General features: G+C 37.5%; 1 protein-coding gene across 1 annotated transcript; it reads left to right on the plus strand.

The window, feature by feature from the left end:
• The first annotated feature begins 480 nt into the window (after positions 1-480).
• On the plus strand, positions 481-18096 carry LOC127421584 (SWI/SNF complex subunit SMARCC1-like). The gene is made up of 28 exons (XM_051664719.1): positions 481-676; positions 1329-1448; positions 1691-1776; positions 1957-2038; positions 2121-2213; positions 2316-2385; positions 2504-2573; positions 6126-6201; positions 7024-7146; positions 7265-7344; positions 7525-7646; positions 7746-7805; positions 7964-7998; positions 8095-8207; positions 8745-8816; positions 8905-9018; positions 10216-10369; positions 10699-10809; positions 10990-11049; positions 11149-11407; positions 11486-11626; positions 11903-11952; positions 14063-14150; positions 14600-14733; positions 16616-16750; positions 17215-17374; positions 17572-17643; positions 17774-18096. The coding sequence occupies exons 1-28, from the start codon at positions 500-502 to the stop codon at positions 17818-17820; spliced, it is 2904 nt and encodes a 967-aa protein (XP_051520679.1). The 5' UTR covers positions 481-499; the 3' UTR covers positions 17821-18096.
• The last annotated feature ends 1816 nt before the right edge of the window (positions 18097-19912 follow it).

Consider the following 19912-nt stretch of genomic DNA (forward strand, 5'->3'; position numbering starts at 1 on the left):
TCTGACCCACTGGAATTGTGATATAGTCAATTAAAAGTGAAAAAATCAGTCTGTAAACAAATGTTGGAAAAATTACTCGTGTCATGCACAAAGTAGATGTCCTAAACGACTTGCCAAAACTATAGTTTGCTAATATTAAATCTGTGGAGTGGTTAAAAAAATGAGTTTTAAGGACTTCAACCTAAGTGTATGTAAACTTATGACTTCAACTGTACATTATATTTTTTTAAATGTTCTTGAACCGTGTGTATTAATTAGTATTAGTCTGGGCTGAAACAACTTGCTGTATACAAGATTTTAAACCGTTTATAGTAGCCTACTGTTCCATTACAAAAACTAGAAGGCAGTATACAATATTTCTATGTGTAGCATGCAGTAGTCAGTACAGTAGTATTCCACGAGTCCCCAGAGTCGTTTGGCGCCATCGTCAGTGTGACCGCTAGAGGCGCTCTAGAGGATTCAGTCATTCTGTGTAGCGGAGGCTAATTAGCATGTAACAATGGCCACACAACCTCCAGGATCTGCTTCTGCGGGACCTACTACAAGTCAAGCCGGTTGTAGCTCCTCATTAAGCCGAAGAATGGATGGTGGACCGTGCTGTAAATTCTGGGAGAGCTCAGAGATAATCTCTCAGATGGAAACGGTCCGCAGCTGGATCGGAAAGTATTATAAAAAGGTTTGCCATCTGAAGCGGGAAACCCCATATGATGTGGTGGTTACCAAAGCTTTCTTTGATTGCTTTACAGACAGTTCTGTTGTTCTTTTAGCGTTTTCGGATTCTCATCAGCGTCTAAAAATGCAAAAGGCTCTTTTATTTGGAAGTATTTTGGCTTTTGTTTTTGGTAAGATACAGAAGTGAACAGCTAGCTAAACAGAATACTGTCTAAACTTATACGACAGAGCACAAATGACAACCTTCATCCTGTAGTCATGTTTATTGTAAAGTTTGGTTTAGATCAGACTCAGCACCTTTTGCTTAAGGGTTAAATTAAATGATGGTTTTTAGTTCCCGCGTAATGTGAGTAAATATTCATCTTAGCATACTAGCATCTTTGAGGTTGCGGAAACAGGCGCTTGTTGTAGTGTTGTTTGTTTACTTGACCTGAGTGACACACCCCCTCTCAGTGTCTATACTATCACTGATCACCCTACCTACACTGTGTAGGTAACACATGGCATGATGCATCTGATGTTCTTAATTAAAATGTATAAATTAATCAGTATTACTAGTACTGTGAGTGGAAGATATAAATCCAGTGGGGTGAAAGTTAAAACTACAGGCCTTACTTTCAATCTCACTAATCTGTGCTTGTGTTTTTTATGTCAAGTATGTGCAGACCGATGCTCCCTCCAGCAAGTTACTGTCTGGGCTGGTCACCCAGCTGCTGCAGTTTCATGAGGACTCTTTTGGCCGCCGAGCAAATAACCCAGGCTTTACGAAACTACCGGTGAGTCACTGCTTTTTCCTCACTTTTATGAGCATTGTCTTTCTCTGACTCTTTCAGTCTCTCTTAAAATAAAACCCACATGGTGTCTCATGCATAGAGCACAGTTTAATGTAATTCTCTTTCAGTTTCTAACCTGATTGACTGAGTCAAGGAAACAAACATCACCACACCCAGATCATTCATATAATAAAAATATTGCAAAGTTCCAAGTAATCAATGTGAATTTGTTTCTTTGTCCTCAGGCAAAGTGTTTTCTGGATCTGCAGCCGGGCGGTGCTCTCTGCCATATTCTGGGATCAGTGTACAAGTTTAAGACAGAACAGGGCTGGTTAGTATTAACAGCTTATGTAAGCTCCTTGAATGTATGTTGTTGTCAAATGTACAGTCCTAATTGGATGTGAGATGGATATCAAATCAGGTGATCCCTAAGCTAATAAAATTGTGTGTAATAAAGATGATATCAGACGTAACTCATCCAGTGTGTATTTTTATTTTTGTTTTATCAAAGGAGACGCTTTGATCTTCAGAACCCATCCAGAGTGGATCGCAACGTTGAAATGTTCGCCTGTGTGGAGAAAACACTAATACAGGTATTTGTGCTTGGATCATAGCAAAGACATGAGAATCTTTTTTTTATGGACAATATCTGACCTGTGTGTTTGTTTATACTAGAATAATCTATTAAGCAGACCTGTAGTGTACCTGTCCCCTGACTTGGAACAGAAGCAGGCTCTCAAACTCAAAGACATTGTCATGCGACACCAGGTGAATGGAAAAAAAGTTATAAAAGGCAAAAGAACTCAGGAAATCTAACCTGTACACATATTGGTGTTCATGTGTAATACTTTTCTTTCTCACTTTTTTTAGGGCACAGTGACAGAAGAGAAGTCACAAGCCACACACCAGATATACCCGTCCCCCTCCACAGCTGATGAAGGTGTGTTTAGGTTTTTGTGTAATTTCTGAATGTGGAAGCCTGTTTTTTTCTGCTGTAATAGACATATTTGTACATATACTGTTTATTGTAGATGCTTGTGTTTATTTACCTTTTACAGAAGAGTGGCTAAGACTAGTCATGCCATTAGATCGGCAAGTGATGGTGCACTGGGGCATGTGCCCAGACAGGTAGAAAATACATCACACACGTATACTTAAAGCTGCACTCAGTAGAGGTTGACCGATAGTGGATCTTACTGATACCAATAACTAATCGGTTACCGGCAGGAACTGCCCAACTTAATCAACCGATAGTTTTTAAAATTGATGCTGAATGAAAAAATAACACTCAAAGTAAAATAGTGTTGAACTTTATTACAAAAATAAACAGTATTGACTGAACCATAAAAATGTATTGTACTTTTTTAAATAACATAAATGTATAAATATGAATACATATGAACTAATATTCGAATTTTAAAGTAAGCTGATTTTTAAATTGAGATTGTTTCCTTAGTCCACAAGAGGTCGCAATAAATATATCAACCATTCAGCACCGTTATATTATTGCATAGAACATTCCTATCCTGGCTATTAAAAAAGAGGATTTCATTTTCAACTAATGTGCATAAAATAAATAAATAAAAAGTTTTAGTCAGTCCATATTATCAAATGTTAAGTCAAAAGTAAAATGAGGGGGGAAAACGCTTCAATAGACAGTTCACATGGTATTATACTTGCACTGATTCCTACTACTCCAGACTCAAGCTTCATAATAACAGCGAAATACCACATTGTTTTTTATTCAGTACAGTTGTATGTAGAGTAGTAATATTCACAGATAGCAGTGGTATTCGGCTGAACTCGGTGGTGAAGCGGCTCAGACTATGAGCCCAGGCCAGGGGCTGTTCATACAGACGGAACACAACAGAATGGAACCGAACGCGAGGATCTCGAGACACATATTTCCAATTTGAACATCTTTCCTGACAAAGAATTTAAACAACTCATTGCTCAATCTGAGAAACGCTTATAAGAGAGCAAGACGCAACGGCCAAAGACCTCCACAAACTGTAATGGGCTGTTCACACCGAACGCTTTTGTAACCATCCTTTTGTTTTTCTATGTTAACGCATGCTACATGAACATCTTTGTTTCCCTTTGTTTTTGTTTATTCAGCAGGAGTGCGGTTTTTTAGATGGTGTGTGCCATTAAAAAGAACTTTAAAATCATATTGAGACACCTGCTTTCTGTTAAACTGTATTTTTTGTGCTGTGTCTAACCTTTTTTAGTGCAAGAATGTGACTGATCTGAAGTCATCATATTACAGTGATGATACATTTTTTTAATTGAAATCAGATGCGTTTCTGATTTGTTTATACGCTTCTCTCGGCTGCATGAAGATATTAATTTGCTTTCTCACATCACTAGCTTTAAATATGCAACTTAGTTGGCTAACGAATGCATAAACGTGACCAGCTGGATATAAATGAATGCAAATAGATGGTAATAGATGGTAACAATCGTGACATTTAAACATTTGGGTAGGACTTGCGTGTATTTTTGTCACATTGTTCTAACCGCTTGAGGTTAGCTTTAATGTTAGCATCCTCTCAGCCTCATTGGCAAACATACAGCTGTTCTCTACTAATGCAGCATCTAGTCAACATATTAATTACTTTACAATGATATGACAACATGTACTGTATACATACCTTTTCGTTGTTGATGTTTTAAATCTGCATATGAAGTGTTCCTCTCTATGCAGAGTGTAGTCTCGCGTGTCAAAACAAACACCACAAGGCATCAGTGAAGTGCCGCTCTCATACTGTATAACAACAGCGGACCCTTCCCAGCTGCTCCAGCACCGGACGCAACGGGGAAAAACTATCAGTGTGGATTTTTGTCGATAACCGATAGTTCCAGAAATTTGTTATCTGTGCCATTTAATCTGCAAAACCGATGTATCGGTCGACCGCTAGCACTCAATAATTTTTTTCCCCCCATTAAAACAGTTTTACTCCTAAAGAAATGAATTGTAATTTTGAAACATATATAAAATCATGACCACTCCCATGAGATTAGGGCTCTAGTGTTATCAATAACCTTATAAAAGCTGTTTTATTCTACATGTGGCAAGGGCGCCCTCATGGGGGCTGCCATGTTATGATCACATGACCAGCTGAATACTACTTGCTTAATCTCAGTAACCGTCTTGTTATTGGACACTTTCAGTCTTTGATTAAATTAATCATGGCTGATTGTGAATAGTGAATTTATATAATGGCATCTGTAACTGAAAACTATTGATTTTGAATGATGCTGCATGCACACCACTAAGTGTCACTGTAAGTCCAAGATAACACAAACAAAAAGTTACTGAGTGCACCTTTACAGCTGCACTACGGAACTATGTAGTTTAAACTTAAAATAGCAAGCAATTTGCGGAAGAATACTTTACGTGAGTTTACTTGCTTTTCTGCGTGGATGAATCTCATGATTTGAGTTTACCTGGACTTTGCCTGTGTGTGATCATGACTGGGAGATATCTGGAGCTGGATCATAACATGCTATTTTCATGTTGATATTTTGTTATTCGATTAAACATTTAAAACCGAAATATTACTTGCTTTAAAGACAAACAACACTCGTATTTACATATTTTGAATGAATGAATAAATGAAGAGTTCAGTGGAAGATTTTAATTACTGTATATTATATTGTACAGCCTCAGCTGATAATGTAAGTAAAACCATAATACTAGTACCTCAATGCAATTTACACAATAAAACTGTAAATTAAAAATATAAAATGAGAATTCAGTAATGATGGGGTTGAAATATACTTTATTAAACATGAAATAAAATGTAGAAATATGTAATATAACAATTAAAATAATAAGTTTAACAATTTGCTTAGCAGCAAAGTTATAATAGAGAAATGGTTACACACTAAACAAATTAATATGTACATTACTGTGCTATGAAACTGGTACAACTTGAGATGATTATATTTCATGGGGAACTACCTTGTAGTAACTTGCACGTAAAGTGACTTTTAAACAGATTTGTAAAAAGACAATCAGCTAAAAGGACAATAAGTTATTTGCTTGTGCATTTCTGCGACTGGGGCAAAATAAATGAGAAAACAGTGGCACACACACTTGGGGAACCTGGAAACTACAGCAATGTTATAAAATATTCAGAAGTCATGAATATTAGTAAACATGTTACAGTAACTTCACCAGACAATGTACATCGTGATCTGTTACCACACGGGTAATGTTCGATCCATAAAAGCATGACAAGCAATATAAGCTTCAACAACCCTACCATGTAAAGAACTTCGCCAAACAGTTAACAGATAAACATCCATCTAGACTGCTGTAATGCGGTCCAGAACTGTAAGTGACAGACTGAACAGCCAGCCAGAACACATGACAGCCGGTACTTCTTTTCTGTGTTTACGAACATGACGTAATGTCGCAAGGATTAACGACATAAACCTGCGATTTCAAGCCAAATCCGACTCGACAGCTCAAAATTCAAATGAACACTTTTGAACACTGTTTTTTATGTACTCAACCAATAATGATATTTAGTTCATTTTGAACCAAAAAAGCTTCCGTAGTGCAGCTTTAAAATGCACAGATTAGAAATTGCTACATTTCATACTGCGTTTCCTTATGGTGAAATTATGATTTATTCTTCTAAAATATATATATATATATATTTTTTATAGTTATGACTCACTAGTGTCAGCAAGTGATGTGGATGGAGAAGTGGAAGAACCCCCCAACACAGACAGGTGCTGGAAGGTAAAAAAAAAAAAATGAATAGTTCAAACAAAAATGAAAATTCTCTCATCATTTACTCACCCTCATGCCATCCCAAATGTGAATGACTTTCTTTCTTAAGCTGAACACAAACAAAGATTTTTAGGAGAATATTTCAGCTGTGTAGGTCCTCACAGTGCAAGTCAACAGGGTCCAAATCTCTGAAGCTTCAAAAGCATAAAAAGGCAGCATGAAAGTAATCCTTGTTTAAATCCAAATCTTCAGAAGTGATATGATAAGTGTGGGTGAGAAACAGAACAATATTTTAGTCTCCAATTTCTCTTCCACACTCTTACTCTTTTTTTTTTTTTTTTTTTTTTTTTATGGCGATTCTCATTCTTCATGCATATCGCCACCTACTGGGCAGGGAGGAGAATTTATAGTAAGAAAGGACTTAAATATTGATCTTTTTCTTCCACACCTATCATATTGCTTCTGAAGATATATATGTACCCACTGGAGTTTTATGGATTACTTTTATGTTGCATTTTTGGAGCTTCAAAGTTCTTGCCACCATATACTTGCATTGTATGGACCTACAGAGCTGGAATATTCTTCTGTATAATCTTTGTTTTGTGTCCTGCAGAAGAACGAAGGGTGAGTAAATGATGAGAGGGTTTTTATTTCTGGGTGAACTATCCCTTTAATACCTTGAATTACCATGAACCTCTACTCTAACCTCAAGATCACTTTGTCTATTGTTTACCCCAGACAATAATTAAAATGCTGAGATGGGCTTTAATTTGTAGTGACAGATGACACTTAAATGAGATTATCTTCTAAAACACCAGTTTTTTTTTCCAGGTTCATGCCAAATGGGTCCTCGACACTGACAAATTTAATGAGTGGATGAATGAGGAAGACTATGAGCTAGATGAAAATGGGAATAGTGTCAGCTTCCGGCAGCGTATCTACCAAAGTGAAGAGGTATACTTTTCCCTCGACTCTGTCATCTCATTCTTTGAGGTTGTTGTTGCTGTCAGTTTAGGTTTGTTTCTGTTTGTCCTCTTAGATTGAGTCTCTTATTTTCTTTCTCTTTCACAAGGAACGGAAATCAGGGAAGAAGCGGCGGCGCTCCCCTTCTCCATCATCCTCTGACTCTAGGAAGAAGGGAGGAAAGAAAGGGTAGAATTGCATTTCTCTCTCTTTATATTCTTCCATTTGCATCACTGTTGCATCACCGCTTTTTTATCACAGAGATTCTTTCCTCTGAAAGAATGTCATGAGTCTCCTGTAATATGATTATTTGTTAGTATGATTAGTGGCTTTTATTTATAGCTTATTCATTCTGATATAACCCTGTAGTTCAGGGGCATATAAGAGGCGTGGACAGCCAGAAGTGGTGGAGCCAGAGGAAGACCTCACCAAAGACATGGAGGATCCAACACCTGTCCCTAACATGGAGGAAGTTATTCTGCCTAAAAATGGTAACTTCTTTTTGGTTTTCTTTTTCTTTTTGTGTTCTGTTCTTAAGTTGTCTATTTGGTTGGGAGAGTATCACCATACCTTTTTCTTATTGGCTACAGTGAATCTGAAAAAAGACAGTGAAAACACCCCAGTCAAAGGAGGGATAATGGCTGACTTGGGTAGGTTTGTGTTTTCTTGTCTCTATGGAATTTTCAGGTGTCTGGTCATTCAGTAAATTATTATATAACTTACAACATATTAAAACATATAATTATTAAAGCATGTTATTATAAATCTATATGTTTGATAGAATTCAATAGTATTTTTAATATTTCAGATGACCAGGAAGAAGACCTTCTCTCTGGTGTTAGAGTAAGACAGTTTTTGTTTTTTGTATTTTTCAGTTGTCATAGTTGCATTATGTCCATTTGCTTTAACAGTTTGAGTTCTGATCTGTTGTGTGTGTAGGATGAAGAGGAGCAGAGGGAGTTTGGCCGTGGGATGGAGGGAGAGGAGAGTGCCACAGAGCAAACGCATCACATCATTGTACCCACCTATGCATCCTGGTTTGACTACAACTGGTAAGAGTTTAATTGGACATCTGTTAAGATCTCTTACATGCTAGGTGCCCCCAGTTTGACATAAGCTGGACATTTTTCAATGTGAAACATAAAATCAGAAATAATGAGAATCAACCAAAACATAGTTACTGCATGCCTTCGCCCAACATCTGCAAATGTATCTAAGGAAATAACTGAATGCTTCAGGAAGTCTTTTGTCTTATTGAAATTACAAAATCAGATGAGACCGTTTCATATGCAGACATACAGCTTTTACTGTTCTCAGCTTTTTGTGACTACTGAGATGTCAGCTGCAGGGGAAAGTTTAAGTGTAATAGATGATATTTAATATAATGCATGCCTGCCATTCCGTCATGTCTTAATTTATAAGAGCTTCCTTTTGCGAGCATTGCTCATGAAGTGTTCTTCAGTGCCAGATTGAAAATAATAAATACAAAAATAAATAAAATCTCTTTGGACAAGAGATTTAACAGACCTTGTTAATTAATTTAGCAAAGAGTGATACTGGATTTCTCTTTTTATTTTTCTGTCTGGTAGTGTTCATCAGATTGAGAGACGAGCACTGCCCGAGTTCTTTAATGGGAAAAATAAGTCCAAAACACCTGAAATGTAAGTTAAACATGTATGCACTCAGGCACATACCCTCTGTATCAAACTCATCATATTTAACTTGTTAATATTTGTTTGTTGTTTGTAGATATCTGGCATACCGCAACTTCATGATTGACACGTACCGGCTAAACCCTCAGGAGTATTTGACCTCAACCTCTTGCAGAAGAAACCTGACAGGAGATGTTTGTGCACTTATAAGGTGTGTATATGTTGCATTTTGTCTTAAAGAAGTATTCTGGGTTCAATACAAGTTCAGCTCAATCGACAGCATTGGTGGCATAATGTTGATTACCACAAAGATTTATTTTGACTTGCCGCTCCTTTTCTTTAAAAAAAAGCAATAATCTGGGTTACAGTGAAGCATTTGCAATGGAAGTGAATGGGGGCAAATTTTTTTTAACATTAAATTATTCACTTTTTTAAAAGTATTGCCACAAGACATAAATACTATGCCTATAAACTTGATATTAGTGTGATAAAATCACTTACTAACCTTTATGTAAAGTTACGGCCAATTTTATGAATGATGTAATGTCAACAAACCCTAAAATGACTGTAAAAATGACAATTTAAACAACTTAACAGCTCAAATTACACATAAGTTTTAACAGAAGAATTAATGTAAGTGCTTTTATAAAATTATACGCTTCAAATTTCTTCCTTTAAATCCTCCAAAAATTGGCCTTCCATTGTTTGTGCTTCACTTTAACCTCGATTTTTGCTTTTTTAAAGAAAAGAAGGGACGAGTTGAAATACATTTTTGTGGTAATCAACATTATGCCACAAATGCTGTTGATTGAGCTTAACTTGAACCGAACCCGGAATATTCCTTTAATATCTTAATATGTTTCTGTAATTGCAATTTACATTAAAATATTATAATATTTAAAATATAAAAAACATATTTTTCTGTGTGTGGAACAACTGAATACCATGTTCTTTGTGGGCTACATATCCAAACAAGCTGAGAACTGTTTCTGAATTGCTTTGTTGCATGAAAAACAAGTGTTAATAATAAAGTGAGCAATGCAACAATACTAGAATACTAGTTTGTTGTTTCTGATATGCTAATAGACTAATTTAAATGCCTCCAATTTGCTCTTGCATTCATGCATGCCACAGACCAAAAAATGTGTTGTAAATAGAAAATGTTGACGCTAGGAGAGGAGACCTAAACTGAATGATGTAATTGACACTCTTTTACAATTCGTAAGTTGCAGCAGCTCTAATTGTAATTGTATTTTTTCGATGAATTGTGCAGCCCTACTTCCATGTTTCATCATTTTCAAAGAGTGCTATCAAGAAGCATTTAGCCACTTCTACTTGCATTAAGGATTTCACACCTGTGCAAACATCATTTGACATTTATTTATAAACCAGTGTGCTTGCATTTTAGGGTTCATGCATTTTTGGAGCAATGGGGGTTAATAAATTATCAGGTGGATGCAGAGAGCCGACCCCTCCCTATGGGCCCACCCCCAACACCACATTTCAATGTTCTTTCAGACACTCCTTCAGGACTCGTCCCGCTACAGCACAGACCCTTACAGGTAATACACAAACTCTTAACACAAACATTCATTTGCTCAAACATCAAATGTAGGGGAAAATGTACAATCAATTGGTCCTGATCACAAAATAAACCCAAAATGGGGATTGCCTGACTGACCATTTTCCTGCTTACTGAACGGCTACTTGGCAAATAAAATCAATAAATGGACAGGAAACATTCATTTGAGTTGAAATCATTATATTATCAGTGCATCAAGTATTCCAGAGGGCCATTTTACTAACTTTTAGTGTTATTAGTCTGATGCGATGAATAAATTAGATATCTTGTAACACGGTTCTCATGTGTCTTTTTATTTTGTGTTTTAAGGTGTCAGCCTCTCAGCATATGTTGCATTTCCCAGAGAAGTCCATAGAAAAGCCATCTGACCTACAGAACTTTGGTCTGCGGACTGATATTTATGCCAGGAAACATCCTAAGGTAAAACATGCATACACACAAAAATACACTGCTCTGCTTCATCTGCAGTATCAATTTGCAGTGTTCAAACAAAACATTCCAGAATCATTTTTTTTATATTTGTCCCTTGAGCTGTCCATGGTTCTGAGCAAATAACACCTATGTGCTCTTTTTCTCTACACCCCCCCCGTTCATCTTTAGAGTAAAGGAGCGAGTGCAGGACAAGAATGGGCAGAACAGGAAACGCTGTTGCTTTTGGAGGTGAACAAACCAATCAGTCAAGTCAAGAAGATTGTGAATGCTCTAAATTGTACTATATTGTCTTTGTCATTCAATTGTCTTTCTTTCTCCTCTTCTCAGGCTTTAGAGATGTATAAAGATGACTGGAACAAGGTGTCAGAACACGTGGGCAGCCGTACACAGGATGACTGCATTCTTCACTTCTTGCGGTTACCCATAGAGGACCCGTATCTAGAGAATTCCGAAGCCTCTATGGGCCCACTTGCCTATCAGCCTGTTCCCTTCAGCCAGTCAGGGAACCCTGTAATGAGCACTGTTGCTTTCCTTGCATCTGTGGTCGACCCTCGAGTGGCCTCTGCAGCCGCCAAGGCAGCACTGGGTAAGAGTTTGTTAGTGTCTGTGTGGCTGATATTTGTGGTAAGGTAGAAAATGTATTTGATGCTTGTCTCTCTTTCAGAGGAGTTCTCGAGAGCAAGAGAGGAGGCCCCACCAGAGTTCTTCAACGCCAGCTTTCTCAAAGCACAGAGAGTTGGGCATAATTTAGAGGCTACCTTCACTGGTATTGCAGGGCTTGAGACAGACCAATCAGAAAAGACTGGTACTCGTCTCCCAATCTATCTCTCTGTCTCTCATGCATACACATGAGCACACACACATTACATTTTTAGAGTATTTAAAAAATGATTGGAATAGTCATATTACTTAGAACATCCTGGGGAGGGCAGTAAAGGAAAGAAGAAAACTTTCATGATGTTAATGCGGTTTAAACAATCACCTTCTATGCACTCTAAACACTTACAAATGCATAAGGCAGTTTATCATTTTATATGGTGTACAGATATGACATGATCATGGTGTTCGTCTTTTATTTTAGATGGGGCTGGTATAGAAAAGATGAATGCCGAATCCGAGCAGCATGAAAAGGTACGAGAAGCTGATTTGGAGACAAATTATCATCCATTCTGCTGTTTGTGTTCCTATTTCACAAATCCAAATGAAAAGAGAATACTCTATATTCTAGTGTTTCTTACAGAATTCTCCTCCAGCATCCCCCATAATTGGTCTGAACTACATACTAAACAAATAATACTATTTTTTACAGCATATTTAGTTTTTGGTAACACTTTACATTAAAATTGTATTCATTAACATTAGTTAACTACACCAGTTAATGTGAACTAACAATGAATAATACTTCTACAGCTTTTATTGATCTTAATGTTATTTTTAAACACATACTAATAAAAAAATTGGTATGTTAACAGTACTTTATGCGTTATTAACTAACATGAGTTAACAATGAACAATTTTATTTTGTATAAATTAACATGAACTAAGATTAATATATACTGTAAATAATTATTGTTCATTGTTAGTTCATGATAACTAATGCACTTACAAATGTCAACAAATACAGTAGAACCTTATTGTGAAGTGTTACCTTTTTTTTTGTTGTTGTTTTTTTTTTTAAACGGTATATATTACAACCAGGGCCGTTTCTAGCTATAAGCAGTATACGCTGGCACCTAGAGCCCCCGAGCCACCAGGGGGCCCCAGAAAGCAAGGTCTTTTTTGTTTTTGTATTTTAAATTTTTTTTGTTTAATATATTAAAAGCTTTGAGTAAGACTCAGGCATCTGTTATGGCTCAATTAGATGGGTGTAGGGGGCCCCATTGTGGCCCGAGAGGGACGGGAGAATGCAATGACCCGGGAAGTGGCATTTCACTATATGCGCAGAAATGGCCCTTTTGTATATTTGTACCTTTGACTACACAGTCAGATAAAGGCCCAGTCATTAACCCTTGTGCATCAATAAAAAAAAAAAGTTACTCAGAGGTCCTTAGAGGACAAAAATGTCCACATCAAAAAACTGCCATAGTAATATTATATATTAATATTATTTTCCACTTTCAGTGAGTACATTTTTTAACCAACATCAGTCCTAATCATAACTACCAAATATTCATTAATTTTCAGGATTTTAACCCTTTAAATGCCAATTTGTTTTTATAATGACACTGTTGTTTTTACACACACACACATTTCTCAATACACACATATAAAACGCACTCTGACATCGATACCAACACACCCACACAATTTTAGCTGCATCATTTATTCAATTGGCCTGCAGTGCTCTATAATACAGCAAACAGAAAATAGGAAAAAAGCATGTATTTGCTCCATAGGCTGAACATGAGAAATATGGCACCATCTGGTGGAAAATATTAAAAATTTACATTTTGAAGCCAGGGCTCCAGAATTAAAGCATAATATCATAGAATTCATGATTTTATGCTTTAATGGCACTGGGATCAAATATTGCAGTTTTAATGGGTTTCAATGGGGACATTTTTGTCCTGAAAGTCCTGAGTGTAGCTATTTTGTGTACACAGTGTATTATCAATGTATTATAGGAACTGAGGTTGAAATATCAAAATTTACGCACCTACAATACACACCTATGGCTAAATTTATGCCGTTTGGCATTAACACAGGCAAAATGATCGAAAAAACAAAAATGAAAAAGACAAAAATGTCCCAATGGTCGCACAAGGGTTAAGTGAATCAGATGTTTATTCAGTAACGATTCTGACGGATTTAGCCAGTAACTTGTTAGACTGATTTGAACCGATAACCTGTGAGTTTGTGTCTTTTTGATAGATTCATTAAAAGATTAGGCTCATAAGAGTCATTCATTTGGGAATCAGAAGACATGTTGTCTATTGTCTTTATTGTCTATTGCTACCAAGTCTTTTATCTCATCGCATTTAATTCAAACTGCAAACTCACACCTCACAAACACATAATTTTAAACATAATTACTTTTTTTGTGACACAGAAAGCACTGCTATATATGGTATCATATGATTACAGTTATGATTTTCTTTATATGAGCTTATACGAATGTCTGTAAAAGCTTCATTTTTATATCACTGAGTTCACTTAAAGGTCAGGAGAATGTATCTATGAATTGATGTCTTATGAGAGGCTGATTGTGTAATCTTGACTGATTCTGTAATATCTGTCATAGCCTGAGGGTGATGGTGTCTTGGGAGGGCGCGTGAAGAACGAGGAGAAAGAAGAGAGTGAAGGAGAGAGAGGAGAGGAGAGCATTGCAGGTCAGTGAAGCACAGATGTTCTGATGACAGATACAGTCACATTTGCATGTTGACACTCTTAAAGTGTCACACGCTTGCACTCTTTATTTGCCTATTAGTTTGCATCAAGTAAACACTGAAATGTTACTTAAGATTTGATGTTGATCATGCAAAATGTAGTTAGGGTGAAAGCCCAGTTACACTAAATCTGCAGTATACTACCAAACTACCCATATTACATTTGAAAGGAATTCAATATGCATTGGATGCTAATTTTCTGAATGCATTTAATACCCACATGACTTCACACATTCACCTAAATTTGCAGTCTACAATGCATTGCATTTCAGTAACCCAGATTATTTAACACATCTTTCATTGCGGCATATTGTGTACTGTATTGTATTCTGCTTAGTAGGTTTTGTGATTGTATATGATATCTCCTTTTTCTCCATTGTTTGTTTATCCAGAGGAGAGTTTTGAGTTGGGCCATGCCCAAGGAGAGGGGGAGGACATGAGGAGGAGGGCGGAGCTTGAGTTGGTGGAGGGAAACATCGCCACAGCCGCTGCAGCAGCGTTAGCATCTGCAGCTACCAAATCAAAGGTGAATGTCAAATTTCCTGAATAATCACAGGCCTCTTTCATGGCACCCACCAAAGAACATTAAAGGGTTAGTTCACTCAAAAATGAAAATTTTGTCATTAACTCACCCTCATGTTGATCCAAACATGTATGACTTTCTTTCTTGGAACACAAAAGGAGATTTTAGGCAGAATGTTAGCCTCAGTCACCATTCACTTTTATCGTATGGTATTAAGATGTCTCGGGTGATCCGATCACATGTGGTCAGGTGAGACACATCACTGTTTACACCTGGTTGCTTAAATGCATCTCCTGTGGCCACTTGTGATTGGATTTGGAGGGGAGGGACTCTGTTTCTGTTTTTTAAAATGCATACATTCTGGGGGCCTGGGTAGCTCAGCGAGTATTGACACTGACTACCACCCCTGGAGTCACAAGTTCGAATCCAGGGTGTGCTGAGTGACTCCAGCCAGGTCTCCTAAGCAACCAAATTGTCCCGGTTACTAGGGAGGGTAGAGACACATGGGGTAACCTCCTTGTGGTCGCGATTAGTGGTTCTCACTCTCAGTGGGGTGAGTGGTAAGTTGTGCGTGGATCGCAGAGAATAGCATGAGCCTCCACATGCTGTGAGTCTCCGTGGTGTCATGCACAGCGAGCCACGTGATAAGATGCGTGGATTGACTATCTCAGAAGCGGAGGCAACTGAGACTTGTCCTCCACCATCCAGATTGAATGTAAGCAGTGGGAATTGGGCATGCCAAATTGGGTAGAAAATGTTTTTTTTTTTTAAATACTTAAATCCTTATTTCTGAATGTGTAAAAACTTTCTGAATGTGCCGCTTCTTTGTTGTTAATGAAAATATGGTACAAAAAAATTGGACGAACTCTTGGCCCACCCATTTTTATTGAGGCCCACCCAAAAGTAATTACCTGGCTATGCTGTTGATCATTATGTTAGTGTGTTACTGCATGATAATAAACTGCAACGAAGTCAGAAAATACATAGAAAGCGTGAAAAAAAAAATTGTGCACTTTTACTTCTCCCAGATGCATCTGAAATTTAATCAAAAAACAAAAGCAACATTTGGAATATAATTTTTCTGTATTTTTAGTGGATAACTTGTATTAAACTGAGCTGCAGATGTTCGTACTTCTCATAAGTGTCCCTGCATGTTGATTTCAGACATACTGAAGAAGATCCGTGAAGTTCTCGTGTTTGTATCTGCTTTTTAATTTAATTTTCAGATCGGACAGTTATTTCCTTTTAAAGCCTCTCGTAACTGACAAAGTTTAAACTCTTGTTTTAGCACAGCTGTTTATTGACAGGTGAGGGGTGGCGTGCCACTGCTGTGCGGGACGCATATAGGACGGATTAGCGTTTACACCACAAATGTGATGCGGTTACATGCATTTTTTTTACCACATTCCTATGTGGTTTTTGTGATCTGATCACAAAACATTTTAAACCTGTATTTAGCACTGACTGGATGTGATCGGATCACCAAAAACGCATCTTAATGCACGGATTGATGGTCTCAGATGCAGGGGCAACTGAGATTCGTCCTACACCACTCGGATTGAGGCGAGTCACTATGCCACTGAGGACATAGAGCGCATTGGGAATCGGGCATTCCAAATTGGGGAAAAAAAAATACCAGGTGTAAATGGGGTCAAACAGTCTTCTTAACATCTACTTTGTTAGAAAGAAAGTCATAAGGGTTTGGAACAACATGAGGGTGAATAATTGACAGGAGAATGTGTTTTTTTTATTTATTTTTTTTTAGTAAACTATCCCACTAATGACAAGACAAAACTATATGGACATAAACCAGTTGAAAACCAATTAATCTGAACTCACTTTTTCCTTTCTTGCTCTTTCTCCTCATTTTGTCCTGTTCCTCTAGCATTTGGCTGCAGTGGAAGAGAGAAAGATTAAGTCTCTGGTGGCTCTGCTGGTTGAGACTCAGATGAAAAAGTTGGAGATCAAACTGAGACACTTTGAAGAACTGGAGACCATTATGGATCGAGAAAAAGAGGCTGTGAGTTAATGTGACTCTTTCAGTGAGATTTATTGAAGCAGACAAGCAAAACCTGGCATCTTTCCAAGGTTATAAGTTAGATTAATTTGTGAAACTTGGGAGACTTTGAGAGGACACTAAATTATTTTTTAATGTGGTGTTCTACAAAGATCTGGCTTTGTCAGCCATTGATCTATATTTGGCAGTTATATGTGCTGAATAATGCATTCATAATATGTAGCAAACAAGAAGGATATTTAAATGGAGAAACATCAAGTATTTATATTTAAAGGTATAGTTCACCCAAAAATGAAAATTTAGATAATCTACTCACCCTAATGTTGTTCATTTCAATGTGTTGGACATTCCTCAAAGTATCTTATAGTGTGTTATACAGATGAAAGAAAGTCACACGGGTTTCGATTGACATTTTTTTTTTTTTTGTAAACTATTTAAAAAGTTGCCTCTTTGTCTCTATGTTGTAGTTGGAGCAGCAGAGACAGCAGTTATTGTCTGAGAGGCAGAACTTCCACCTAGAGCAGGTGAAATATGCTGAGCTGAAAGCACGACAGCACATGGAACAGCAGCAGCAAGCAGGAACCTCACAGAGCAGCAGCAGCACAGCGTATAACCCACTTCAGCATGGTACACACAAACACACAATGACTGATCTGTTGATGATTGTGCGTAGTGCAATTGTACACATGCTCACACAAAAACAACAATCCTGTTCACTACATCTGTTATATGTTCTTCACATTCACTGCCTCTGTCTTTTGCTACTACTCTATTTTGCCTTATTAGCTCATACATATAACATTTGGTTTTCGCACCCCTCTCAGGTCATTCGGTGGGCAGTGCTGGTACTGGACAGGTGATGGGTGCTCGGCAACCCGGAGCTCCCAATGGCATGTGTGAGTAACACATGTCTCAACCCAAATGCTCACTGAACATTTACTGATCAACACTGGCACAATCAGTATCCTGTGACAGCGGAGCTGTTGTGCTGTAAAGTTTTAAATCTGGCTACTTTTTCCTTCATAGACCAAACTCCACCTTCCTCACAGGCTGATGGAGCTGCATCCATGTGACGTCCACTAATGGAGAGTTAAGTCTACACTGCCTTAAATCCCAAACTCCTTCAACAACATCAGATAAAAGACACGGTCACGTCTTGTACAAGTTGCCCATATTCACCTCTACAATCGTGCTTGTTTTGTGTATATTTAATGATTTTTAAGCATTTATGATGCCGTTTGAGGCTTTTCATGGCCGCATCTGTCTGTACGTAATGTTTGTAGATCTGTTTTGTATTGCTACCAAGCACTAAAACATTTAAGGCTGAATAAATCTTTTATATGAACTTATTACCCTGCTTGAGTGAGTTTTTGCTCATTTGTGGATGCACAATGATTTCAAATGTTAATGCATTAGAAGAGCATCACTTACAATCCTTTTAAATGTTTAATTTATCCAAGTTGTATTTACACAGCACTTTCTGCAATTTTGTATTTAAGTTGTTGCTTCGTCTCTGATAAATTTAGGTTTTGATGAGCTTTGTTTTACCTTAAGAGATTTTCTGTTTGTATTACAAATATCAGTGGAGTGGACTATCCACTGAAGTCTCTCTAGTATTATTTAAGATTATAAAGCTTTCTTTACTTTTTCTTTTAATATATAGTTTATGTGAAAAAGACTTGAATATGCAGATTTGAATAATTGAACTCAGAATCTCACATTCATGATAGTATTATTGATTATACTATGTTTTTAAATTCTAATATCTTTAAATATCGAAAATTTTACAGTAGTAAACTCGTTTTTAACTATGGAGACTACTCACAAATTGATTTGAGAGGAAGGCAGAGGGGAAGATTTTCAGTAAATAATGATTTAAATGTTCTGTTCCTCGCACAGCTACAGTGGTGCTCAAAAGTTTGCATACCCTGGCAGAAATTGTGAAATTTTGGCATTGATTTTGAAAATATGACTGATCATGCAAAAAAAACTGTCTTTTTTTTTTTAAGGATTTAAGGATAGTGATCATATGAAGCCATTTATTATCACATTGTTTGGCTCCTTTTTAAATCATAATGATAACAGAAATCACCCAAATGGCCCTGATCAAAAGTTTACATACCCTTGAATATTGGCCTTGTTACAGACACATAAGGTGACACACACAGGTTTAAATGGCAATTAAAGGTTAATTTCCCACACCTGTGGCTTTTTAAATTGCTGTTAGTGTCTGTGTATAAATAGTCTATGAGTTTGTTAGCTCTCACGTGGATGCACTGAGCAGGCTAGATACTGAGCCATGGGGAGCAGAAAAGAACTGTCAAAAGACCTGCGTAACAAGGTAATGGAACTTTATAAAGATGGAAAAGGATATAAAAAGATATCCAAAGTCTTGAAAATGCCAGTCAGTACTGTTCAATCACTTATTAAGAAGTGGAAAATTCGGGGATCTCTTGATACCAAGCCAAGGTCAGGTAGACCAAGAAAGATTTCAGCTACAACTGCCAGAAGAATTTTTCAGGATACAAAGAAAAACCCACAGGTAACCTCAGGAGAAATACAGGCTGCTCTGGAAAAAGACGGTGTGGTTGTTTCAAGGAGCACAATATGACGATACTTGAACAAAAATGAGCTGCATGGTCGAGTTGCCAGAAAGAAGCCTTTACTGCAATGCCACAAAAAAGCCCGGTTACAATATGCCCGACAACACCTTGACACGACTCACAGCTTCTGGCACACTGTAATTTGGAGTGAAGAGACCAAAATAGAGCTTTATGGTCACAACCATAAGCGCTATGTTTGGAGAGGGGTCAACAAGGCCTATAGTGAAAAGAATACCATCCCCACTGTGAAGCATGGTGGTGGCTCACTGATGTTTTGGGGGTGTGTGAGCTCTAAAGGCATGGGGAATCTTGTGAAAATTCATGGCAAGGTGAATGCAGCATGTTATCAGAAAATACTGGCAGACAATCTGCATTCTGCACGAAAGCTGCGCATGGGACGCTCTTGGACTTTCCAGCATGACAATGACCCTAAGCACAAGGCCGTTGACCCTCCAGTGGTTACAGCAGAAAAAGGTGAAAGTTCTGGAGTGGCCATCACAGTCTCCTGACCTTAATATCATCGAGCCACTCTGGGGAGATCTCAAACGTGTGGTTTGTGCAA

The sequence above is a fragment of the Myxocyprinus asiaticus genome, chromosome 30 (genome assembly GCF_019703515.2).
Source record: "Myxocyprinus asiaticus isolate MX2 ecotype Aquarium Trade chromosome 30, UBuf_Myxa_2, whole genome shotgun sequence".
Lineage (NCBI taxonomy): Eukaryota > Metazoa > Chordata > Actinopteri > Cypriniformes > Catostomidae > Myxocyprinus > Myxocyprinus asiaticus.

Bases quoted from the DNA above. Each gene is read 5' to 3' on its own strand.
- LOC127421584 (XM_051664719.1), top strand. From the start codon at position 500: ATGGCCACACAACCTCCAGGATCTGCTTCTGCGGGACCTACTACAAGT. The intron at 1,777-1,956 runs GTTAGTATTAAC...GTTTTATCAAAG, and splicing joins TTTAAGACAGAACAGGGCTG to GAGACGCTTTGATCTTCAGA. The intron at 7,999-8,094 runs GTAAGACAGTTT...TTGTGTGTGTAG, and splicing joins ACCTTCTCTCTGGTGTTAGA to GATGAAGAGGAGCAGAGGGA.